The sequence below is a fragment of the Prionailurus bengalensis genome, chromosome D1 (assembly GCF_016509475.1).
Source record: "Prionailurus bengalensis isolate Pbe53 chromosome D1, Fcat_Pben_1.1_paternal_pri, whole genome shotgun sequence".
In the NCBI taxonomy this organism is placed as follows: Eukaryota; Metazoa; Chordata; class Mammalia; order Carnivora; family Felidae; genus Prionailurus; species Prionailurus bengalensis.
The window spans coordinates 64,988,354-65,014,512 of NC_057346.1; the positions used below are offsets into that span (position 1 = coordinate 64,988,354).

The 26,159-nt window shown below is 46.6% G+C and overlaps 1 protein-coding gene across 6 annotated transcripts in view; it reads left to right on the forward strand.

Annotated features, from left to right (window-relative positions):
* PPFIBP2 (PPFIA binding protein 2) overlaps window positions 1-26,159 on the forward strand; it is a 142,862-nt gene that overhangs the window by 43,588 nt on the left and 73,115 nt on the right. For 3 of the 6 annotated variants that reach the window (XM_043580544.1, XM_043580546.1, XM_043580545.1), the window contains exon 3: window positions 6,272-6,474. In XM_043580544.1, the coding sequence (XP_043436479.1) occupies window positions 6,272-6,474 (203 nt within the window). Of the gene's footprint in view, window positions 1-6,271; window positions 6,475-19,636; window positions 20,159-20,371; window positions 20,595-26,159 lie in introns of those variants that run through there. The other 3 variants (XM_043580551.1, XM_043580549.1, XM_043580547.1) reach the window with 3 other exon arrangements.

Consider the following 26,159-nt stretch of genomic DNA (forward strand, 5'->3'; position numbering starts at 1 on the left):
AGCTGTCCAATTTTCTCAGCACCATTTGTTAAAGATACTGTCTTTTTCCCATTGTATATTCTTGTCTCATTTGTCATAGACTAATTGGCCATATCATCATGGATTTATTTCTGGGCTCTCCATTCTGTTCTATTGATCAATGTGTCTATTTTAGTGCCAGTACCATACTGTTTTGAGTATTGCAGCTTTGTAGTATAACTTGAAATCTGGGATTGTAACACCTCCAGTTTTGTTCTTTTTCAAGATCACTTTGGCTATTTGGGGTCTTTTGTGGTTCCACACAAACCTAGGGATTATTCTAGTTTTGTGAAAAATGCTATTGGTATTTTGATAGGGATTGCATTAAATCTGTAGATTGCTTTGGGTAGTGTGGATATTTTAACAATACTTGTTCTTCCAATCAATGAGCATGGAATATCTTTCCATTTGTTTGTGGTTTCCTCAATTGTTTTCATCAGTGTTCTATAGTTTTCAGAATACAGGTCTTTCACCTCCTTGGTTGAGTTTATTCCTAAGTATTTTATTTTTGGTGCAATTGTAAATAGCATTCTTTTCTTAATTTCTTTCTGCTGCTTCATTTTTTGTATGTAGAAATGCAACAGATTTCTGTATGTTGATTTTGTATCCTACAACCTTATTGAATTCACTTATCAGTTCTAGTAGTTTTTGGTGGAGTTTTTCAGGTATTTTATATATAGTTTCATGCCACCTGCAAATAAGATAGTTTTACTTCTTAGGTACCAATTTGGATTCCTTTGTTTCTTTTTGTTGTCTGATCACTATTGCTAGGACTTCCAGTAGTATGTTGAATAAAAGTGGTGAGAGGGGGCATTCCTGTCTTGCTGCTGATCTTCAGGGGAAAGCTCTCAGTTTTTCACTATTAGGTATGATATTAGCTGTCGGTTTTTCATATATGGCCTTTATTATGTTGAGATCTATTCTCTTTTTTTTTTTTTTTTTTTTTTTTTTTTTTTTTTTTTAATTTTTTTTTCAACGTTTATTTATTTTTGGGACAGAGAGAGACAGAGCATGAACGGGGGAGGGGCAGAGAGAGAGGGAGACACAGAATCGGAAACAGGCTCCAGGCTCTGAGCCATCAGCCCAGAGCCTGACGCCGGGCTCGAACTCATGGACCGCGAGATCGTGACCTGGCTGAAGTCGGACGCTTAACCGACTGCGCCACCCAGGCGCCCCGAGATCTATTCTCTTTAAAACTACTTTGTTGAGGGTTTTTATCATGAAGGAATGTTGTACTTTGGAAAATGCTTTTTATGAGATGATCATGTGGTTTTTATCCTTTCTCTTATTGATGTCATGCATCATGTTACTTAATTTGTGAACATTGAACCACCTTTGTATCCTAGGAATAAATCCCCCTTGATCGTGGTGAATGATTTTTTTAATGTATTGTTGGATTCAGTTTGCTAATATTTTATTGAGGATTTTTGCATCTGTGTTCATCAGAAATATTGGCCTGTAGTTCTCTTTTTTTGTAGTGTCTTTATCCTGTTTTGGTATCAGAGTAATGCTGGTCTCATAGAATGAATTTGGAGTTTTCCTTCCTCTTCTGTTTTTTGAAATAGCTTAAGAATAGGTATTAATTCTTCTGTAAGTGTTTGGTAGAATTTACTTGTGAAGCTGTCTGGTCCTGGATTTTTCTTTGTTGGGAATTTTGTTGTTGTTGGGAGTTTCTTTGACTGCTGATTCAATTTCATTGCTGGTAATCAGTCTGTTCAAATTTTCTATTTATTCCTGATTCAGTTTTTTGTGGTATGCCCTTAAGAATTTATCCATTTCTTCTAGATTGTCCAGTTTGTTGGCATATAATTTTTCATACTATGCTCTTATAATCCATTATATTTCTTTTGTGTTGGTTGTTATTTTTCCTCTTTCATTTATGATTTTGTTTGTTTGAGCCCTGTCTCTATTTTTTTCTTTTTTTTTTTTTTGCTCAGTCTGGCTAAAGGTTTATTAATATTGTTGATTTTTTTCAAAGAACCAGCTTCTGGTTTCATTGATCTATTCTATTGTTTTTTTAGTTTCTATTTTGTTTATTTCTCCTTTAATCTTATTATTTCCTTCCTTCTACTGGCTTTGGGTTTTGTTCTTTTTCTAACTCCTCTAGGTGAAGGTTAGGTTGTTTATTTGGGATTTTTCTTCTGTATTGATGTGTGCTGTATTGCTATAAACTTCCCTGTTAGAACAGCTTTTACTGCATCCCAAAGATTTTGGACCACTGTATTTTCATTTTAATTTGTCTCTATGTCTTATTTTATTTCCTCTTGATTTCCTGGTTGACCCATTAATTGTTTAGTAGCATGTTATTTAACTTCCATGTATTTGTGTTCTTCTCAGACTTTTTCTTGTGGCTCATTTCTAGTTTCATAGTGTTATGGTTGGAAAAGATGCACTGTGTGACTTTAGTGTTTTTGAATTTGTTGAGACTTGTCTTTTGGCCTAATACATGACCTATTCTGGAGAATATCCCATGTGCACTTAAAAAGAATGTGCATTCTGCTGTTTTAAGATGGGATGTTCTGAATATATCTGCTAGCTCCATCTGGTCCAAAATGTCATTCAAAGCCACTGTTTTCTTGTTGATTTTCTGCTTGGATGATTTATCCATTGATGTAAGCGAGATGTTAAAGTTCCCTACTATTATTGTATTGTTATCAATTACTCCTTTTATGTTTTTTTACTAGATGCTTTATGTATTTTGGTGTTCCCATGTTAAGCGCATCAATATCTATAGCTGTTATATCTTGTTGGATTATTCCCTTTATGATTATATAGTGTCCTTTTTCTCTTGTTACACTCTTTGTTTTAGTCTATTTTCTCCAATATAAGTATTGCTACTAAGACTTTCTTTTCACCTCCATTTGCATGATAAATGCTTTTTGTATCCCTTCATTTTCAATCTGCATGTGTCTTTATGTCTGAAATGAGTCTCTTATAGGCAGCATATAGACAGGTCTTGTTTTGTTTTGTTTTTTTTATCCATTCTGTCACCTTATGTCATTTGTTTGGAGCGGTTAGCCCATTTACATTCAAAATAATTATTGATAGGTATGTACTTATTGCCATTTTGTTACTTGTTTTATGGATGTTTTTATATTTCTTCTGTGTTCCTTTCTTGCTCTTTTCTTTCAAGGTTTGCTGGCTTTTTTTACTGATATACTTGAATTGCTTTCTCTATTTTTTAGCATACCTGTTACCAGTTTTTGTTTTATGGTTAACATTTTACACATATAACAGTCTACATTAAGTTGATGGCTGCTTACATTTGAACCCATTAAAAGATCATTTTTAAAAATTTGATCTTTCACATATGTATTTCTGAACTGTGTGACATACATACTTTGTATAAGTGAAGTAGGACTGATTGTTACTGCAGCCGAACAGGCTAAAAGATCAGTAGCTTGAAACAGCAAAGTTTGTTTCTTGTTGATACTCTAAGTTCCCTCCAGATCTGCTGAGGGCTCTGGTCCATGTCATCATCCTTCTTGGACATGGGCTGATTCACTCTCTACCATTACCAGAGGCCAGAGCAGGTGGAAGAGATATGGGGAATTATGTACTGGTCCTTAAAAACTTTCATGTTTATTGGCCAAGGGAAGTCATGTGGCCATAAGTAAACAAGGGGCAGACATGTAATCCCGCTGTGAGCCCAAGTAGAGGAGAACCAAAACATCTATAAATAACCCTAATTATTACCACATACCTTCTTACTTGCTTTTGGAATTGATCATTAAAAGGCTTTCAATAAAATCCTATGCTTGCATTTTACATGGCCTTATTTCCTCTAATAATTACTAAATCTGTTTTGCCTCCTTAAATGAAAAATTACCAAGTGACCTCCCTAAACATCAAAATTTAGTATTCATTGTGGTGATTTGTGTAGGTTTCAGGTTTCTTAGATGGTTTCAACTTAGGCTTCACATTAAAATCACCTAAGGAGCTTTTTATTATTCCAAATCACATCTTAGACCAATTAGAACTTCTGAAGGTAGGACCCAGGCATCTATAGTTTGTAAAACTCACTGTGCATATAAAATTGAAAACCTTTGTGCTAATCTATCTTCCCCAAAGAGTGCTTTGTTGTTCAAAATAAAGTAAGTGCCCCTAAAGAGAAGCTTTATTAGGGTTTGAGTATAAGGTGAATTGCTCTTTTCTGAGAAGTAATTTGGGGAATAACACCTTGTCTCTTTTCTATGTTGTGTTATATGTTATGTTATTGTCTCTTTTATATTGCTCTGTTACCCTCAAGTATGAAGGCATATATTTTCTTCTTTGTTGTAGCTGGTAGTTCTATTCTGATTTGTTTCCCCCTGTGGTTGTAATTTTTCCATAGGAGCTAATTATCTGAAGGGAATGCGTGGAGTATGGAATTGAGTCTTCTAGACAATTGTTGCCTTTGTTAATGCTAGGCCTTAGGAGTTTCACCATTCTGGGCCATTTTGTGAGCCTGTATGTTGATATAAATTGCAAAAAAAAAAAAATTACAGGGATTTAAGTCTTTTATGTATACATATACCACATCCAAAAATAGTCACAGATACACACACCCACACACACACCCCTTGAATGGTAGGGAAGAATCCCAAGGCTTTAGGGCAGAGAAGGGGCCCAGAGAAAGGAAGAGACTTGTCCAAGACCACAGAGTGACCTAAAGTTAATGAAAATCTTGGTCTCTTCACCTACCCATGGCCTGACTGGTCTGACTTATCCTCTGTTTATAAAGGTATCTGTGTTGGAGCATGTCTGGGATGGTCAGGGATTACTCAGTGAATTGGAGACTGGGGGATCTTCCTCTGCTTGGTCCATTTTCTTCCCTGAGGTTGGCTGTGGCCCTTCATAGTCAACTCTCCATCAGATTTGTAGGGCCTAGAAACTGCTGACCATACACTAGAGTGTGGGTAATCCGCAGTTTCCCAGCTCCCCAGAGCCATGAACTTGTTTGTGGATTGTGACCCACAATTCCCTCTATCCTGTGCTTTCAGAAAGCAAACCAGCAATCAAATAGTAATTGTTTCCTTCTGTGTGGATTTTTCCTTGCAAAAACTGCCGTGGCAACTAGGAAGCTGGCTCTTAGCGGGGTGGAGGGACCTAGATTTAGACGTCAGGCCTGCCCGTAACTGTGGATGTGGTGGCCCTATTGCCCATATTTTCCAGCAGAGCCCTGCATTCCAAGTATTTTATCCTGTTGGCCTTACAAACAATCCAAATGTCCTAGAAATTCCACTATCAACACCACATTTTCTAAAGTGTTTTTTATTGCTGAAAAAAGCACAGAAATCCTTTGTCAGACTGTGTCACCCCAGTCTTTGGTTTGAAAAATAGACCACTGTGTTTATGCAAAGAAGACTTCTTGTTTGTTTGTTTGTTTGTTTGTTTGTTTGTTTAAATGGTGAGGTTTACAAAGGCAAAAACAGCCCCTGTTTAGGACACTTGAAATTAGAAAGAGCTGACCCAGTCTGAGCTCTCTTCCTCTTAGCTGTTCCTCCAAGCATGCGTGCATGTAGTCAGATGCCCCTTCGACATCTGCAGGGCAAGGGCCGTGATGGCAGGAAGTCGGCCAACTGTGACAGGGACCCTGCCGTCAGAGTTTCATGGTCCATAAAAGGGAGGATGAGATGTGGATTCACCGTAACTAGTGCAGCTTTAAAGTGTGAGTACGTTAGGGGATGTTGAGGTCCCCCAAGTGGGAAAATCCAGAAAGATTCCGATTCACTAAACCTCATCAGAGCTGAGACTGGCAGTCTACGGCATTGTATTGCACAGAGCGTGTCACTGGGCCAGGCTACAGTCAGGAATCACTGTGGGAGGAATGGAGAGGAGAGGAGAGGAATACATATACAGGGAGGAAAGGAATTTTTGGTGCCATCTGTGCAGACAGCCCTACCACATTAACTTAAACTGATGGATCTAAAAGCTGAGGAATGGCAGCTCATTGTTTTAGCCAGTGTATTTCAGGTCACTGGGAAGGGCCGGCTGTGTTCTCCCAGTTGTCTAGGGGTGTGAGCTTCTGTACATCATTCTCCTTGGGCAAGTTGTTCACCTCAGTCCGGTCTCTTCCTGCCATGCCGTGCCCAGGATCGAAGATGGTTACTGCCGAGTTTACTTTGAGAATGATTCTGCTGAGGCAGAAGTGATTTTCTAGGTTTCTTATCCAATCTTCTTTCCCCTATCTCTTCTCTCTTTGCTCTTTACCAGTCCCTTGCCCATGGCATCCACCCTTCTTACCAAAGTTCCTGACTCTCTTTCGTTCCAGGCACTAAAACAGGTGCAGATATCGGTGACAGTAGCTGCGAGCCTGCACTGGCCTCTCCGGCCTCCCACACGAACCCTTTCCCAGTGCTCCATCTCGTTGAGGACTTGAGACTGGCACTGGAGATGCTGGAGCATCCTCAGGAGAGAGCAGCCCTCCTGAGCCAGATCCCGGGCCCCACAGCTGCCTACATAAAGGAGAGCTTGGTGAGTGGGCCCCTGGCCTGTTTGGGAAACCACTGGGAAACATAACCACACAACCACGAGGCCTATAGCATGCCACACTGCCTGGGACTATTGCCTCATCTGTGCACTTTGCAGCCTCTTCCTGCTTCCCATCCAGCTTTGGCCAGCCCCCACTGGGTGGTCCTTTCCAGCAGGAAAGGCCCAGGCAAGCAGCTTAAGCCACACAGTCAGGCTGCCTGTGTGCTCCCGTCATGCTCCCTGAGAAGGGGGAAATCTGGGGTCGAAGGAGAGCAAGGATGAGCGTTTTTCCAGGCAGGATTACATGTACAACATGCCGAGTTATAATCCCCAGCTGGGGTCTCTATACTTGGTCGTGCCCCCCACTCCTTGTTTCTTGCAATAGAACCTTGTCACCTCACCTACTCCTTCACTGCTGCCCTTGCTCTTCAGACCTCTTTCCCCTGGTGCATTCTGTCCCGAGTGGGATGCAGGTTTCCTAACTCCTCTTCTGCTCTCTCTGGATCAAGGCTGTACACCTGCTAGTCTCTAAGAGAAGGAGACGAGTAACCAAAGCTGTAAATATATGACTTTGGTTACCTAGCTCCTTCCCCATGGAGACCAGCTGGTCTACCTTAAGAGCTGATGATATTTGGGAATGGGTAAGGTGAGGAGCTTGCCTGCTGAAGAGGTGTGGAAACTGCAACCATTCCGGGGCAGAAAGGAGGAAATGGAAGCTTGAGGGAGCATGTGATTGCCTAAGCTGAAGCTGAAGCCAAAATGCAGTCTTCTAAAGCTGGAGTCCTGCAGACTGATCCAAAATGGGAAAATATGCACAGAAGGGGGAAGGCAGGAATGGGACCACTTTACTGGGAGGGGGAGGTTGATGTTGGAAACGCAGGAGGTTGAGACATCCTTGTCCAGAGGCTAAGTCACTTGCCATTAGACAGGTTGCATCCCAGATGTCCTAGCTGACATTTTTTCTTCTTTTTTTTGAAGGGAGGAAAAAGTTCGTTTTACATAACTGAATGGAAAATAATTCATGAAATAGTAAATAAAGTTTAATACGGTCTCGTGCGCCCTGAAGGAAGCGGTGCCCGATTTGGAGGGGTGGTTGCTATGTCCAGATAGTCTCCTGTTTGGAACTTCTGCGACTGCAGTGTCATGGAGTCATCAGTCCCCTTCCTCCCGGACATGGTGCTGCCAGTCTGCTTTCCTTGATAGCCAGGCTATTTTAGGATCTGTAAAAACAATTGCAAAACTGAAGTGTGTGCCCTCCTTTCTAGCTTCTGGGTAGACCTCTACTAAATTAGTCGGTTCTTTCAAAGTTGCATCCATACAAGTGTAGATGTGCAGTTCGCTGGACGGTACATTTCTGCGGGGGAATTCGTCTCTTTGATGGTGGCCGCCGTTATTGGTGGTGAAAACACAGAGTGGCGGTGGGCACATTGTCGATACAGTCTCATACGCGTGCCTTCCTCTGAACACTGAAGAATTCATTATATTCATATGTGTTACTCAAGATTTTCGTTACGTAGGCTGCCTGCCTGGTGTCCTGTATCATACCTACACCAGTGTGGTAGGAAGAGTAGTGGCCTCCCAAAGACATCTTTGTGCTAATTGCCAGAACCGGTGAATATTACCTTCCATGACAAAGGAGAAGGTAGCAGATGGAATTAATGTGGTTAATCAGCAGTTTAACAGTTTAACAAAGAGCAAGCAGTGTGGATTGTACAGGTGGGCCCAACGTAGTCACTGGCGTCCTTGTAAGTGGAAGGAGGCAGCAGAAGAGTCTGTGTGGGAGCCGTGGGAGCTGACCTTTCTAGGTGGGAGCAGCATCAAGAGCCAAGGGACGCAGGTAGGGGCTGGGGGCTGGCAAGGTGGCCTTTCCCCTAGAGCCTCCAGCACGGAAAGCATTCCCACCAGCACCTTGCTTTAGCCCAGTGAGCCCCACTTGGGACTTCTGACCTCAAGAAATGTAAGGCAGTATGTTTGTCTTGGTAGAAGCCACAAGGTTTGTAGTAATTTGTTTAGGCAGCAGTAGAAACTACAGCCAGATGCTGTCTGGAAGAGGGTGAGAAAGGCTGTGTGATGGCTTGTGGGTGGGCCTGTTACCATCTAGCTTTGCAGATTGCCTCGTGTTGTCCCCAAAGGAAGATAGTCCTTGGTGGGCTCTCAGACTTGTGCCACTACCGGACAGAAGGCCACACCTACTCCTCCACTCACCCTTTCCAGCCCGTGGTCAGTCAGGAGTTGCAGGGGCCTTTGGGAGTTTTGTTCCTCTCTCCTGTCCCAGGGCAGAAGGGTCTCTGCCTCCCTTAAGTTCCACCAAGAATTCTGGATGTTTCTGAACTTCTGGCCCTAGAGGTTGTGCCTGGCTTCTCTCCAATCCCCTCTGTCCGTCTTTTGCCTACTTTTCCCCGGGTTTGGTCCCCCATCTCTCCCTCCGTTCCCACTAGCCTGACTCTAGCTGCCATGTTTAAGGGGAACTTTATGACGCCTCAAGAGAGTTACTGGTCCTTAGCCCCTCCATCTGAAACCCTTGGGCCCAGATGCATTTTAGAAGTCAGGACTTATTAAACTTTAGAAGGGTAAGACGGTGTATATCTGCTGTATAATCTATTCTATCTCTAGCAGATATGGAGCAGGAACACATTAACATTTCTTCAGCGAAACTCCTGAATGTCCACATGAAGTGGGATAAAGAAAGACTGTAAATATTTTTCTAGTTCAGTTCCAGTTAGACTGACAAATAATGGCACCAACATTATCTTTTTAAAAACAAACCTTTTGGTTTTCAGAGCTGTTGGGGTTTCAGAATTGTAGGTAAGGGATGATGAGCTTCTACGTGGAATGTTTCAGCGTTGAAAGCAAAACTTAAAACCAAATGTTGGTTGTCAGATATCACTACCACAATTCTCCTAAAGTCCCTGTTGACTCTTTCTGTCCCTGGGCTGTCCTGTCACCATGTGCCTGGGGCCCCTTGGAAACTCCCAAACAGCCTTCTCCACGGTTTCCTGAACGCTTGCTTGCATCAGGCTGCGGGGTAGTTTAGCATCTTGTTTTAAATGCCCCTTCTCAGCTTGCCCAGGACCTTACCATCACATAACCAAGAGATTCATTGGAGTGTCTTCCCCAGGAAAGTCCAGTCTTCCCAGAGTACAGAAAATAGCTCTGGGTTCTTTTCTTCACTGTATAGTTTACAATGATTATGTACTTTGTATGGATGTGCCTGAATTTATGTGGCCATTTCTCTAATATTAACATTTACGTTATTTTTAATCTTTCACTAATATATAGCTCTGCTGCAGAGAATGTCCAGGAACATTTTTTACCTCTAGATATTTCCTTTAGAGTCCTAAAGGTGGAACTAAAGTAAACAGACACGATACAAGATACTCCATTAAACTTGAATTGTAGATAAACAATAGATAATTCTAATAAGTATGTCCTATGCAGTTTGCTAAATCTGGCAACTCTAATCCAAGGGTATTAATATCTTTAAGCCTTTGACACATTTTTTTCCAAACCACTTTTCAGGAAGATTTTGCTCATTTATATTTTCACTGGCAGGCCTTGAGGTACATCCTGATCAACAACAATCACTAAGATTTAAAAACCAACTGAACTAATTTCTTAGGAAAAAGTGTCTTTTTACCACTTTGCATTTCTTTGCTTAGTGGAAGGCTAAACATTTTATATTTATTAGTATTCTTTTGTATGGTATCCAAAGTTTTGATCTCCCACCCCTATCTGGAAAAATTCATTTTCCATTTATGCATATTTATATACACAGTATTTTCCTAATATATGTAAATTATAAAACATAGCCCCATATAAAGATTTTTAAAGGACAGGTTGAAAAATAGTTCTAATATTTTCTTGCCAACACCCCGGAGTTCACCTTGGATCTCCCTACCCTACCCTCATCTATTCATAGTCTATGTTCTTCTCCCCTCTCCCCTTGAGGATTTTAGTGCTTTTCTTATATACTAACCTTTTTAAGAGCGGTCACTTTGTGGCATTTTTCTTACTTTGTTTTTAAAATGCTGTTTGTGTTGCTTTTTGAGACAAAACTTTAAAAGGGTTGTAATTATCAATCTTTCCTGTTTGGGTTTCTTGTTTTTCTTTTATCCCTGGAAAGGCCTTTTTTAACCTTGGATCAAATAATACTCACCTGTATCCTCCTCCAGTAAGTTCATGGTTTGATTTGTGTCTTAGAGTTCACTTGAATTCACCTGCAATATTTCTTAATGTGTGGTGTGAAATAGGATTCTAACTTCGATAACTTACTAAAAAGGATTCTTAAATATTTCTGATCCAAAGACAGTCGACATGGTTATCAGTTTTTCAAGATGTGTTGCTGAAAACCACTTATATTAAGATCTATAGATCTGTTTTGGGGGTATTGTGGTTGGGGGAATGCCTGCCTTTGAAGAGAGTTTTCCTGAAAGTTGTGTTCAGAGTCTTCTACAGTAATTATGGCCCATCAGCAGCTTATGAACGGTGTACTTTCAGGGCAGGTCAGAAGTTCATATAAACATTCCAGGATACCAGCACAGGATGTTAAGTTTTGATTCTGGGTAGAGACCGCCTGTCTGTATATTAGATGTTGCAGACCTAAAGTCCTTTTATAATCTGGGGACACACACATTCTATAGTAGGTCTTCCCTGTGTGGAAATAGAGTCCGAAGTAGTGAACAAACCCACTGGTACATTTTGGATTGGTTTTAGATGGGTACCATTAGTCAGAAGACTTTGCCATTTAAACTGTGGTCTGTGGGCCAGCAACCTTGCCACCCTCTATGATCGTTTGCTTGCTGCTTTGTGTTTTTATAAAAGGGCAGAAGCCCCGCACCTATACCCATCAAACTATCTCCCAGTGATTCCTAGTCACATTACAGTTTGAGAAACACTGCCATAAACCACAGAGACTTAAATTATTTAAAAGTATGTGTGGCTTAGAATTGGAACTAATAAGGCAGCTTGAAGGGTCAGGCAGGCAGTGCTTATGCCTTGTCATCCAGGATATCTGTGTCCCTTCGTGTTTGTGCTATTCTCTTCTTTAGTCAACTGGCTTTGCCATATGCCTCCATTACTGCTTTGTCATATGTTGTCCTGGCATAGTCCAGTTCTGCCTCGTGACCTCTCTGGCAGTTGGTGTTGCTTCACCAGAGAAGTGGCATAAACAGTAAGGAGGTTTATATGTCACTAACAAGATAGGCAGAAGATGGGTGGTTCCAGGATCAAATCAGTGGTTCTGGAATGATCTCAAGGGCTCTGGGTCTTTCCATCTTTCTGCCCCAACATCCTTAGGGGGTTGGTTTTTCCTCAGGGCTATCACCTAACAGTTATAAGATGGCTAGTGCAGCTCCAGGCCACATGTCCAGAGGTAGGACGTGTCCTTTCCTTTTTTCCACTCTCCCCCACCCCCCACCCCCTGCCCCGCCAATTAGGAAGGAAAATCTTCTCTGAAGCCCTGCAGCAGACTTCCCATATAGTCCCAAAGTTTGCATCTGTTCACATGTGTAAGCCCTAGCTGCAAGGGAGGCTGGGAAATCAGTATTGGCACATTCATTCACCGTAGTGGTAGGTAGCCTTTGTCCGAAAGGAACTATACTAGGAGGGAGGGGGAATGAATGGCTCTTAGAAAGACAGCCCAGAGCAACTGCCACATGGCCTTTAGATTTGATTTTTATTCTTGTTGACAAATTCTTTTCATGTTTTCTCTCCTGCATTCATTACCCCCCCCCTTCTTTCTTTCCCACTCTATCCTGCTGTGTGTGTGTGTGTGTGTGTGTGTGTGTGTGTGTGTGAACTCCATTTCCTGGAAGAGAGAATCTAATTGGTCTGCTCCTAATTTTTAAGTTTGTTTATTTTATTTTGAGAGAGTGAGAGTGTGAGCAGGGGAGGGGCAGGGAGAGAGAGAATCCCAAGCAGGCTCCGTGTTGTCAGCACAGAGCCTGATGCGGGGCTCAAGCTCACCAACAGTGACATCATGATGTGAGCCAAAGTCTAGAGTCGGATGCTTAACTGACTGAGTCACCCAGGTGCCCTGGACTGCTCCTAATTTTTGAGCTAAGTTCCCCAGGCCTACAAAGAAATGTTAAGTGCAAAAGAAATGGAAATTAAAGACCTTTCATTTACGCATGGCTGTGGATTAGCTGCCCTTGGGTCACACAAGGGCCAGTTAGCTGTGGTGAGAGGACCATGTGATTAAAAAAAAAAAATGCTCTCCTCTGTACTGTGGACCTTCAGACACCAATGTTGGCATCTGTGCATAAGGAAAACAGGCGCTGAAGAGGCAGAGGTGGATATGGGAGAATGGTTGGTGGTTAGAATAGAAGCAAATAACAGGAATCTGGGCCCTGCCTTTGTCTCAGGTGGAGAAGGTGCCCCTGGTCCTAGTGTATCACAGGCAGCTGTGTTTCTTTACAGGGGGGCTGGTCCTCCCCCTGCCGGTGCTGGCGGGCTGGACAGATAATGATTGGCAGCAGACTGTGCCTAGTGATAGTTATAAACAGGCCAGACTCCTAAAGACCAAGGAGAGCAGACCTGTCCAGGATTCAGTAGTGCTGGGTTATGAGTGAGTTTCCAGAGATTTAGGGTCTAAAACAGGGTCTTCCCTTCCTTGGCAGGCAGTAAATGAGGAAAAGTGGGCTCCAGGCCTAGAAGAGTATATGTGGGGCTCTCTAAGCTGGGGCCCCCCTCTGGGGCTTCAATAAGGAAAGGAACAAAGGGCCCAGATTCCCTTGCCCTGGAAGCAGTATCTGTGTCTCAATTCTGGGCCTATCACTAGAAAGTTGGTAGGGTACCTGGGAGCTTCTGGTAAGGCCCTCTTGTAGGGATAGTGTCCTGGGGTTCAGGGTGAACTGGGGCCTGACCAGCAGAGAAGCTTCTGTGGGGCTGTCCTGTGCTGTGGTACAGCAGAACGATATGACCTTAGGAGATGAAATGTCATCTCTCACATTGGGTAGATAGGGCCAACTTCAGGGTCCGTACTAGCAGAGGATGAAGCTGAGACTCTGGCTGGAGGGCTGAGGCATCTCTCCTGTGCTGGGAACGGAACTGAGTTCTACCAAGGGGCTGACTCCTTCATTTCCCTGCAGCCACCTCCTCGGCCTGTGGTGAAGTGCTGATGATGCCCTCAGGGAGAGCATGGCCATTTCTGGTCAAGAGCTCCTCATTCCCACCAGATGGTCCTGAAGGCCAGAAAGGAGACCAGTGCTCATCAGTGGCCCTGACCTGACCACAGGAGCTGGTGCCACCATGGGCACTTCCAGGAATCTGGCTATACCTTGAGTGAGGCTCTTCCATGGTCTAGAAGGGGTATCCCTAATCTTCTATACCTGCTTGCCTTGGCTGGGCAGAGGCTGGTTGGGTAGATCCAGGGCTGGACTGGCAGGGTGGAGCCCATAGAGGGTCCGGTCTTCCAGCTTCCAGTGGGGACAGCCAGCTAGCGAGGTGGTGACTCTGGTCCCTGGGTAAGGCCCAAGAGCTATCAGAGCCAGCAGGGTCTCCAGATGGAGCAGCTCTGGGTGCTTCTCTAACCGGTCAGTATCTACCCCTCCTCTCCTCTCACAAAGTGCTAGGTCTGTCCTGCTTTTTAATGGCTTTGGATGTGGGTCACGGGAATCCAGGGTAAAGACCTGAGCTTCAGGGGCTCAAGGTGAAGTCTAAGGAAAGGCTGGCAAACCCAGCAGCAGTAGAGTGAAGGCAGGTCAGGGTGAGGGGAGGAAGTGGACAGAGAACCCACAGCAGAACTGTTCTCCAGGCCCCACTAAGGAAGCAGGGTTCACAGAGTGGCTTGGCCATCCAGCAGGAGCCCAGACTTTTCTCCCCAAGGTTACAGGTGTCCTGGTCAGCGTGCTTGGGCAACACTGAACTTGGGTGAGACATCATGGGAGGCAGGAATGAGTCAAGAGGCCAGCACTCTGCCACTTGCATGTGGCTTTGAATGAATCTTTTCCCCTCCTCTGGGACTCTTTCCCTACTGGAAGTGACCGCTGCTTTGACAATCTGCCTGCAAATCTGGCCAAGCATTCCAGCGCTGGCTTTTTGGTAGGCACCAGTCATTGCCTTCCACAGCCTAGGCCTTGTGGTCTCCAAAGTGGAAACAGATTAGGGAGCTTCTCTAGGGGCAGCTGCCCCACAGTCTGGGCTTGGTAGAAGCTGACCTCCCAGAAGCAGTGGAATGTCATGGCAGGGAAAATGAGGGGAAATCCAGGACATGTGCTCACCTCTGACAGCCTGCAGTAGCTTTGGGTGCCCCCAAGTCCCTTCTTCACTAGTCTCTCAAGAAACAAAGTGGCCTGGGCCCAGGAGGGCACATGGCCGCCCCCCTCCTCGTTCCACTGCCTTGTCACAGATGGTGGCTTCCTCAGCTCCCAGTTTCTCAAACAAAGCCCTGTCATTCCTGCCAAATTCAGTGTGCAGTCTTTCATTCTGGCCAAAGAGGCAAATCTGTTTACCATACTGAAAAGCCAGAGGAGTTACAAGAAAAGGTAGGGAGAAAAGGCTGTTCTCTGAATTACGAACTGTGAGCTTGTTTCTTATGCCAGGTGATTTGTCTCTGGATCTTTATTCTCCACCCGGGGGCCTAGAACTAAGATGGATCAGGATAAATGTGTGTTGAACCTCTTCATTTTGGAAAGTTTCAGGGATTTTATAGGGAAATCTTTTTCTCTGAATCTTGAGCGAAGGGGAAACTTTGTGCTTGTATTTCAAGGTGGGCGGGGGGAAGAATGGCTTATGTGAACCAGTTCCCAGTGTGTTTCTTGCCTTTCCTTTGAGTGAGAGCTGAAAGTCATACCTGTCGGCACCACTCTGTCCCACCCCCCCACGTGCTTCCCTCCCAAGAGGCTCCTTCCCTGAGCAGGGCCCGAGTGCCTGTCAGGTTCTTTGTTCCTATGCAGTACTGGATAAAGCCACTAGGTGGGAGTCAGGGATAAATGCTAGAAAGTCTGAATCCCAAGTCCCAAGGAAGAAGGTACAGGCTTTATACAAGGAAAAATAGCTTTGTTTCAATTAGAGAGATGGCCTAAGCTCCTTTCATTAATGAAACTGGTGGGCAGTGTACCTGGGTCAGTTGGCGGAGTTCTTTCCCATTTTCCTTGGAACCTGCTAGACAAAGGGCAAGCCAGAGAGGCCTCTGCTTTTTGTGTTGGGGGAGAGGAAATGGGAGGGCTGAGGGCTGGTCCTGGGAGCATAGACCTGGCCTTCCATTGTCAAAAAGAAGACCTCTCCAGACCCCTTAAGTGCAGTGCTTCTTGCTGGGGCGTTATTAGGATGGCTCCCTCCATTCCAGGAGGCATTTCCTGGCCCTGTGTTGCCAGGCCCTGCCCTGGAGAAACCACCTGTACCTTGGATTTTTTTTTTTTTAATACATTTTTCCTGGCATAGCTTCTCAGAGAGGGGATCTTTCAGCTACTATAAACTTAGCAGTTTTAACTTTCCTGGGGTTTTGGCTCCCCACCCCTGACCTCCCCCAAGTAAATTGTACCCTACTAAATTCTAGAGGTCTGGCTCCTTGCAGACCTGACTCGAAGAAACTATTTCAGTCTCTAAGAACCAATGTTTATAAATGGCCATGAATGTGTAAACACTGGTGAAAAAGCACATAAATCCTTCCCTACAAGTTTCCTGCTTCAGACCTAGGGGACGTGGTGGCCCATGTTGCCAGGTTAGCATGACTTGGGGTCTGAGCATGCAAACACCCACCAGCAACCTTCTGCCCTTTTAGGCACCACTGGTAGGCAGACAGGCTCTGGAAGCTTCACACTTCCAGGGAAACTTGCTCAATACCTTGTGCTTTAAGAAAAAAATACCTTGTGCTTCTGAAAGTGGTTTCCTAACCTCTGACTATTCAAATATGGTGCTGAGCTCTTCATATATGAGCATCCCCTGGGAGCTTCTTAATAATGCACAGTTTCAGGTCCTGTTTCCAACCTCCTGGGTCAGAATCTGCATTTTTATAAGAAATAGCCTCCAACCCAGGTGATTCATTACAGATGGGGAGGTAGTGCCCTAGCCAGGGGTCAGCAACCGATGGTGTGCATTTGGCTCACTGCCTATTTCTTATGCCCCATGAGCTAAGAATGATTTTTTATGTTTTTCAATGATTGAGAAATCATAAGAATATTTTTATGCGAAATGGCCTAAAATCCTAATTTCAGTGTCCACGAATAGCATCCACATAGCCCCGCTCTTTGGTTTATATGTTAGCCGTGACTGTTCTTGCACTTACAAATGGCTGAGTTTGGGTGTAACAGAGACCAGATGGCCCACAAAGCCTAGAACATTTGCCATCTGGTCCTTTATAGGAAAAGTCTGCCGATCCTGGTCCTAACTCCTTGTGGAGGTAGGTTCCTGGGCCTGTGAACCATGGGGACTTGGGCTGCAGTGATCACGATGCTGTTTTACAAGCAGGACTTGCTTTACAGGCAGTGTCCTTGGGCTGGACTCCTCCACCTCCACTCCGCAGTGGCAGGTTCCATGTGCAGCATACCTGTGGAACACAAACCTGTGTCTGGCATACCAGGGGCATCCTGACACTTGTTACCATGGCCCAGAGCCCGAGGCTCAAGGCTGAGCTAGAGTTCAGGACGCAGGTGACCCACGAGACCCCTCTCCATCCACAGTTCTGCCCGATCAGATGCTGCCGACTCCAGGCAGCCGGCCAGGAGGAGGAACACCGCAGGACCCATCCCCAGTCATTCCCATGCCTATGTGAGATTCTAGCATGTAGGGGACATTTGTGGGGTCCCCTTCGAGGCCCTCGGATGAGGAAGAGGACAAGCTGTGTGAGTTTCCCTGTCCAAACCTGACCACTGTGTCCTCTTAGCTGTCTTTTTAGTCCCCAAATGGTCAGTCTCTCACGTGTCCTGCTCTTTGCCCTCAGCTGGCTGCCTCATGTTCTACACGGTGATGAGCTGAGTGTGGCTGCTGGTGGGTGACTTGCTTTTGGGAGGCCCCAAAGGCTTTTAGGGTTGCTGTTATGACCCCTGTTTGTGTCTCCCCTATGGGTCCTGAGCACTCTCCAGCAGTGGGTCTAAGGAGGTATCCTGGAAGGAGGACCTACCCACCCCCCCCACCCCCCCCCCGACACAAACACGCCCCTTTCAGGGAAGACTAAACCTTTCAGAGTAACTGCATAGGCCAGATGAAACCCTTTGGGAGTCACAGATCATTTTGATAATCTGAAAATAAGGTTTTCAGAAAAATAGTGACTTAAACATCCAAATAGCACTTCGTACGCATTTTACGAACTTCTCCAGGGGCCTATCTAACCCCCCTAAGCCTGCCTGTGGACCACTGTGAGATTCCCCTGGCCGGGATGGCCTTCTGAGGGGGGTGGTGCAGCCATGGTTTGTCTTGCCAGCGGGATGACCGGGCCATGCCTGGGCCAACTGCCACCTGCGGTCAGTGAGCAAAAAGGTGCGTATGGCTCTGCTGTCCTGTCTCACTCAGCCCATCAGCCAAACACATGCCCTGCTCCTAGGTCTTTTGGAGTGTTATTTTGTGAATTTTGCATTGATTTATAAAACACACCTTTATTTTTAAAGGCTGAGGTAGGAATTACTACTTGAGGATACCATAAAAATATGTCAAGAATTTAGCTGTGATTTGGATTCCTCCCTTCTCTTCTCTCCCTTTCTCTACCCTCCCTCCCCACATTCATCACATGAGATGATCTAATAGATGGAAATCTGCCCTATTTTTCCTCTCAGTGGAGCATCTTTACCCTTGGGAAACACACCTTCAAGACTTCTGTTCTCCAAGTAGAATTTTAGGTTTATCTTGCCAGTCTTCCCATGTGAGCCTCACTCTTTCACTCAAAGAATGTTTAAGTTCTTCCCGTGTGCCAAGAACTGCCCCAGGCATGGAGGTCAGAGCAGCATGTCAGGCCTCAGACACATGTTCTCCAGTCCAGTGCAGTGCACAGACCTGTCAACAGTAGAAGAGAGCAGGTGGTGAAGTGGAGAAAGGGTGTGACCCGAGCCAACCCCCATGGGCAGGTGGGAGCTAGCAAGGTTGAAAGGGGCCACCACCTTGCTCCCTTGTCCTTTCTTGCCTCCTCACATCAGAATCTACTGAAGGGTACTGAGCCCCCTCCAAGGGGAGCAGGGGCTGGGACTGTGCCCTACCATTCCCCATCCAGCCCCCCAAACCCACTCTTGCCTCTGTTTCCCTAGAGCCCCAGAAACTCCTTTAACCACATACATGTGGTAATTCTGTATTTACTCAGGGCAGGAAGGTGGTTTCATTCACCTTGGATGCTGGTTAAATGTGTGTTGACCAAATGAATTCTTCCTTCAGCTTCCCGAGGCTTTTGGTGGGGTGGGGGGAAGCTCACCTACCCCTGCAACCATAGAGAGGTGTTTCACCAACACATCCTATCCTGGTTCTGGTCAGGGAAATTCAACCAGGTGGGGCCAGACGCGAGGAGGGCCCAGAGCCCAGTGTGGACAGCAGAGCCTGCTTTTCCTTTCTAGCCTCTGATCTGGGTGTGTCTCCAGGAATTTACTCCTCCCCTCGTGCCAGCTGCTGGCCAGAGCCCTCCCGCCGCCTCTGATTGCTGTGACTGGGCCAGCCTGCTGGGGACTGCTCTGCCAGGCCAGTTTCTGTTCTTTTTGGGGCAGCGGTGGGTGCCGAGGCCATGCTAGGGGGCATGCCCACCCCCAGCAGAGACTTCTCTTCAGGCCGGCAGTTCCAGGAACCCCCCTGGTGACCTCCGAGGGCACCGGCAAGGCCCACACAATCACAAGATGTACATCTGCAAGTCGTTTATGGCAGCAGTGCTCAGGGGCCTTGCGTGTAACCACATTCCCACTGCACCCACATCAAGGACCGCTTTCATAATCGGCCTAGCCAGAGGCCGCATGTTAAGGGCCAGGCAAGGGAGAGAAGCTGTGTTTAGGGGAGCTCTTAAAGGAGTGTGGGGGTGGGGTGTGAAGGTGGAGGGCAGCCCAGGGGGTGGGGTGGGGAGTGGTGCTGGGGAGGCCAGCCTGGAAGGCCAGCAAAGGAAGACTGACAGTTCCCCATCTCTGTCAGCCACTGCCTTCCCAGGGCTCCTACCCAGAGCTCTCCCTAAATCTCACGGGCACACACATGCGGTGGCCTCACCTTCCCCCCTCTCTGGCTTCTGAGGCAGCTAGTCTGGAGTGGGGGATAGCCGGCAAGGCCTGGGACTTAACGGGAACTGTACCCATCCTGGTGCTAAACATGCCCCAGGGAGCCCTGGTCGTGGTGGCCAACAGCAGCACCGGGCCAGACTCCTCCAATGGCAGATGTCTCCTGGGGAGCAGAGGTTCGCCCCTGGCAGATGGTGCCACCAGCGCCAAGGACAGCAGACACCCGGTGGGGCCAGGAACCCAGAGCGGAGCTGGTTCTGAATGTGTTCTTTTTTGGAAATGACAGGCTTTCCTCAGGGCCCAGCCCGACGCCCGCCTGGAAAAGGGGTAGGCGTGGGCTTCAGGGTGGGGGTCAGGCTGTGTGTGGGAACCAGCAGCTCCTCCAAGAGCAGCACTTATTTTTAGTCTTCTCCCCAGTCCCAAATAAACTGAGAGCAGCTGGGAGCCTGTGGGTAAATGCAGAGTGGAGCAGAGACAGGAAATCGGGGTCTCTCGGTAATGAGTTCCAGCCACTGCAGAAAGGGGAAGCCAGACGAGGAATTTTCTTCAGGACTGTTTCCCTCTGGCAGGCTCTGGTATTATCACCAAAAAGAATGTTCCTGTGTGTGTGTGTGTGTGTGTGTGTGTGTGTTTACAACTCCTGTCCAATTCTGTCTTTTTTCCCTACCTTTTTGCTAGGTTTGATTGCTTTGCAGGCTCCAGATCCCAGAGCTGGTGCCTGTGTGTGTCTGGGGGCGGAGGGGGAGGATACCGGAGCGGCACGGTCCGGTCGGAGCCGTTGTATATCTGAAACTGTTTAGGGAAAGGCTGAAGGACGCAGGCCAGGGAAGTGGGGAAACTTGAACACAGCTTGACGTCCCCAGGGGGAGGGGGCAGAAACAAGGAAGAGGAGAGAATTTGGTCTCTGGCCAGAAAAAGGGCTTTTTCAACCAAGGAATCTAACTGCTGACATGGGTGCCCAGCATGGATGGGGACATTGATGTTTACAAGCATTTTGCGTGGCTGAAGAGGGTAAGTGACTGGCTGCTTTATCTGGGTCTCCCTGGAGATGAGGGCAAGAGAGATGCTTGGGAGGGGGGTTGGGGGGGGTAGTATTTGTCCGGCAAAACCCCGTCGTGGCCAAATTCTCCATGAGAATCTAATTATAGGCACTAGGGGAGAAAACAGTCAGCTGTCTTTGTTTCTCCGCTGACATTCTGGTGAATGAGTCTCTGTACAGAAAGGCACGAATGGGGTGAAGAAAGTTATTTTAACTTTGGCACTTAAACATTTGGAGGCTCCAAACACCGTGACCAGAAAAAGGTGTCCCTACTGCCTTTCGGTTTGAGGACACAGAGAAGCGGCTGCCTTTCCAGTGCACTGAATTCAGACTTCGTTGAACTTCTCTGCTCTGATGTTATCTGATGGTGTTATTGCTGTCAGCCCGGAAAGCTTCTGTGTTTCCAGAGGCAGGCTCTTGGGGAGAGCTCTCTTCTGAATGCTCTGAAGCCAAGGGTTTGGGTTGCAAGCTTTATGCCCTTTCTTTGGGGGACGAGCTCAAGTGCGGCATGAGCAACGAATGAATGAATGAAATGAATGTTGGGGCTGGAGTAGCATGAATGATCGCAGAATTCAGGCTCTTCACTCCTTCATGACCATCTTTAAACTGGCGAAGATGGTTGTCCGTTTGTTTCTTTTCACACTGAGGCTGAGTGTTTCTCAGAAGCAGGAAAGGCGAAAGCAGCCGACAGATAAGAGATTTGACATTGTAAGCAGAGAGGAGCCGGAGGGACAGGAGGTGTCCAGCTTGGAAGGCCCCTGACTCCAGCCCCTGCACACGGGGCCTGCAGCTTTTGTGTGCACTCTTTTCAGTGCTCGTTCCGCAAATATTTATAGAGATGGGGGCACTGGGTGTCCAGTGGTGAGCAAAGCAGAATCTGTCTCTGCCCTTGTGGATCCACCATCCAATGTGGGAGACAGAGGTTAAACCATCCCAGTAAATAAACTTGAAGTTACAGATTAAGTGCACTGAGGAACAGAATTGTGAAAACTGCTACTAGCCACATGGAGGGGTTTGAATGAGTGCGAAGGAGCAGTGAGGCAGCCCTCCGAGCAAGGAGCCCTTCACCGAAACCTGAAAAGTAGGAGTGACTCAGGTGGAAGATGGGGTGAAGAACATTCCAGGCAAAGAGGCTAGTATATGTAAAGGTCCTAAAGTAAGAAGGATTTAGGCAAGCTTCAAGACTGAGAGAAAGCCAGTGTGGCTGAGCTCCGCAATGGGGGAGCTGGCAGATGCTGGTCTCATAGGGCAGTGAAGGATAAGGGTTGTGGGGGATGTGGTTCATAGGACGAGGGACTTGTGGCAGGGAAATGACCTGGGACACAGGCAGATCCAATTTGTATTTTAAGGCGATAACTCTAGCTGTGGTGTGGCATAGGGCAAGCTGTGTTGCAAGGCAGCTAAACAAGACTAGAGCTTTGGGGGCTTGTTGGGATCAACTGGTACAAACCCTCCATTTAACAAAGCCCGGGAGAGGCTAAGGACCTCATGATTATTAATGTTAGAGATATTCGTGGTGCAGCCTGACCTTGTACCCTGCTTTCTGTCTTCCACTCCAGTTCTCTGGCCTCCTCTCTTTCATCAAATATGTAGAAAATTATTGGTTTAGAACCCAGCAGAAAACCCTGTCTGTGCTCAGCCCCTGCTCAGCTTTGGGATGGGGGCGCTGCAGCCAGCAGACAGTATGCTGACGGGACCAGAGATTTTGGCAAAGATTTGTATCCTTTGTCTTAAGCGTTCAAAAGCCTTCACTGAAGACCCTGGGGCGAAATAGGTGAGAAGCACGCTTCTCATCCCTTAGTCTGTTTTTCTTGTATCCAAAATGAAGCTTTTTAACCAGGAGGTCTTCCAGCTGTGATGTTCAATGTCTCAGTGGATATAACTGCACACCTCGTGCAGAAGTTCTGTCTGTAGAGGAACTAATCTTGCATGTGCTGCGATGTAAGAGAGCCCTTTCTGTCCTGAGACCCAGGCTGTGCACACTGGCTCCTGTGCATAGCTGGAAGTCAAACAAGAGGATTTCAGAAACCCCTAGGATGACTCCTAGTAAGACAGATTATTTTTCTTCCACTTGTAGAGTGTTAAGGATCATTAAAAAACAAAGCATAGGGTATTGGATATGACCTAGACAGCATGATCAGAGTTCTCTCTCCCCCTAAACAGATTCTTCTCTTTTTTTCTTAAATTTTTAAAAATGTTTTTATTTATTTTTGAGACAGAGACAGAGCATGAGCAAGGGAGGGGCAGAGAGAGAGGGAGACACAGAATCCAAAGCAGACTCCAGGCTCTGAGCTGTCAGCACAAAGCCCGATGTGGGGCTTGAACTCACAGACTGTGAGATCGTGACCTGAGCCGAAGTTGGACGTGCAACCGACTGAGCCACCCAGGTGCCCCAGATTCTTCTCTTTTAAATCTACTTTAAAAAATGCCTTCATGCTGTGACCTTGATCCTAAGCCCCCAGGACTTGCTGTTAGTCTGGAAATGAAAGCCCAGGATCACCTGCCTGGTTGGCTTTTTTTTTTTTTAATTTTTTTTTTTAACGTTTATTTATTTTTGGGACAGAGAGAGACAGAGCATGAATGGGCGAGGGGCAGAGAGAGAGGGAGACACGGAATTGGAAACAGGCTCCAGGCTCTGAGCCATCAGCCCAGAGCCTGACGCGGGGCTCGAACTCACGGACCGCGAGATCGTGACCTGGCTGAAGTCGGACACTTAACCGACTGCGCCACCCAGGCGCCCCTGCCTGGTTGGCTTTTGAGACTTTTTGCAACTCTGCTTCAACTTACCTTTTTAGTCTCATCATGTGTATCTACTCTGAGCTCCCAAGTGTGTTTCCTCCCTCTTCTGAGCTTGTGCCCAGCATCCTCCTAATTGCCATGCACTTTGACTCCATTGAGGCTCTCCTTTTTCCAGCACTCCTTTGCTGGCCCCATCCCTCTAGTGGGCTCCTCCACTATAGGTATCTAGTACATTCCATCTGCTTGGCTCACACACCTCTTTTCCCACTCGTCTTCAAGCCAAGGTGGCTTGGAGAACTGGTTTCTCTTGGCCCAGGGGTTTTGACAGTGGAAACACTGTCTCCTTCATCTTCCCATGCAGAAGGGGTGACTCTAGGAAAGGTGCATGAGGTGTGGCCTGGTGCACAAGCTAGCAGCCGTCACCCTTTGACCAGTCTAAGAGGTCAGTGCCTCGGAGCAAGACCAATGCTTTGAATGTGGGGGCGATGAGGGAGATGCCTATGGCCAAGGAGGCACAGAGCTAGAAGGGAAGCATGGGCTTGGAAAAGGGGTGTTGTTCTGTGGCCTTTGGGGGAGGAGATAATGTGTACTATTGTCATTAAAAACGTGCAGTTTGAAGTTTGGAATCTGGCTTTGCCACACTTACTGGCCATGTGATCTTAGGTAGATTACCTCAAGCCCTACATTTCTTCCTCTATGAAATAAAGAAGATACAGTGCCTGCCACATACAGGGTCAGGTAAGATAATGTCTGTAGAATGCTTAGCATAGTACCATGCATGGGAGAGACTTTCACTAACCATTAACTCCTACTGGCCATTATGAGGAATTAGAGGGCGGGGGTTGAAAGTGGAACAGGGGCACCAGTTTGGTTCTCTTCTAGCAGCACATGTCAGGCCATTGGTTCCTATGACTCTCCACTCCTTTCTGCATTCCACGCCAGGTCTCAAACCAAAGACCTAAGAGGGGCGGCTGTGTCCCGGCTCGCTGTGAGTAACCAGAGGCCCCAGCAGCTGCTGGCTCTGGCCAGCTTGGCCATGGCTGCTAAGTGAAGGCCGGCCAGAGCTGCTCCTCCAGCTCCAACAGAGCCCAGGGACAAGGTAATCCCCTGCCACAAGCATCCAGAGGGCCTCTGCCCCTCAGCTGTTTGGTTCCTGATTGACTGACAAACAGCTCACACCTGCCCTGCTTTGAGAACAGTGGCTGCAACCCACAGCGTTGTGAAAAGAGTCTCTAAAAATAGCTCCAGGCAGGGTCTATGGGGCCCACCCACTGCCCTCTGAGTGGAGCTTATTTTCCCAGGAACAGAAATACCACCACTGTCGGCCTCTTCACGCTGCTGCTGGCTTCTAGCACTTTCAGTGTTTAAGCCAACTTCCAGCCCAAAGTCACAAAGGAAGAGGAATTACCGTGGCTCCCCTATGCAGTTAGCTTGCGTTCTGGAGTAGGATATGGGATGAACTCAAACTGCTAATGTGAGATTTCACTCTGTGTCCTCTGGCACTCAAATGGTTGATGCAGTAGCCTGGGCCAGAAGCGCTACAGGCTCCAAGGATTAACAGACACACAGGCATCCTAGCTCTAGGCCTTGACTTGCCTCGCACTGTGGTTGGACTGCAGTGCAAGGGAGAGAAGTGAGCAGCAGCCTCTGTGAAAGTCTCTCCTACTGGCTGACCACACCCACCCTGGGTCCGGCTCCTTGGGTTCACATCTCTGCTCTATGTGACCTTAGATGATTGGTTTAACCTCCCTGGGATTTAATCACCTTGACCATAAAATATGGATAAATAATTCGATGTAGGTAAAGTGCTTAGGAAATGCATCATAAGCATTAGTTATGGTGGTGATGATCTGGACCATAACTGGCAGCTTTTGGTTACTCCAGAGCCACATGCCCACCATGATTCTGGTGGAGAAGTTTTTCAAGACCACGAGGAGGATAACAGTGGGTATGGTTACTCAAGGGTTCTAGCTGTTTGCAATTTTGTATAGGTACATCCCGTTTTTAGTCAATGTACCCAACATGCCCAACCATCCTATTCTTCAGTATAAGAGCTGGAATTCTATCATCTCTGACATCTGGCACCTGTGACTCCTGTCTGTCAGCTTCTTGGAGAGGCCCTCAGGCCTTTTTCCCAGCAGGGTTTAACAAGGTGACATCATACTGGGGCCGCTTGCTAAAAAGCTCGTGCATCATGTAGAGCAGCACAGCCATTGGTAGCTCCCTGGTGGGCAGCAGTGTTTGGGGATCGCAGACTCCTCCCTGCATTCTCCCCTCTCAACTGATGTCACCACCTACTTCGCTGGGGGAAAAATAGCCACCCATAGATGAACTTCTCCCCTTCCCTCCCCTTCACCACAAAATGTAACTGTGTTCACAGCCAACATTTTCAACTTCTGTTTCATGGGCCAAGGCTAACTTGGGATCCTGTCCTCCTGACCTAGTCTGGTTCCGCAGCCGCTTGTGCCTCTGATCGTTTCTTCTCTCCTCTCTGCCCTGCCTGCTCGTCCATGTCCTTGGCAGAAAATGCTTCTCCTCTGTTCTTACAGCAAAACAAATCACGACTGTCTTTGGCCCCGTACTTGCTTCTCCAGGCTGCCTGATAACGTGTCTGCCTTTCCCCATCAGAAATCTTGAAACAGTGGGCTGAAAGCTTACCATTCTACTCTTTCCTGACCATTTCCAAACCCACTGCACACTGGCTTTGTCCCAAATGACTTGTCTCAAATTCCTTCTATAATGTTCTTACTGCCTCCGATTCCCTAGCAACTTTTAGTATCCATTTCCCCCAGGATTCA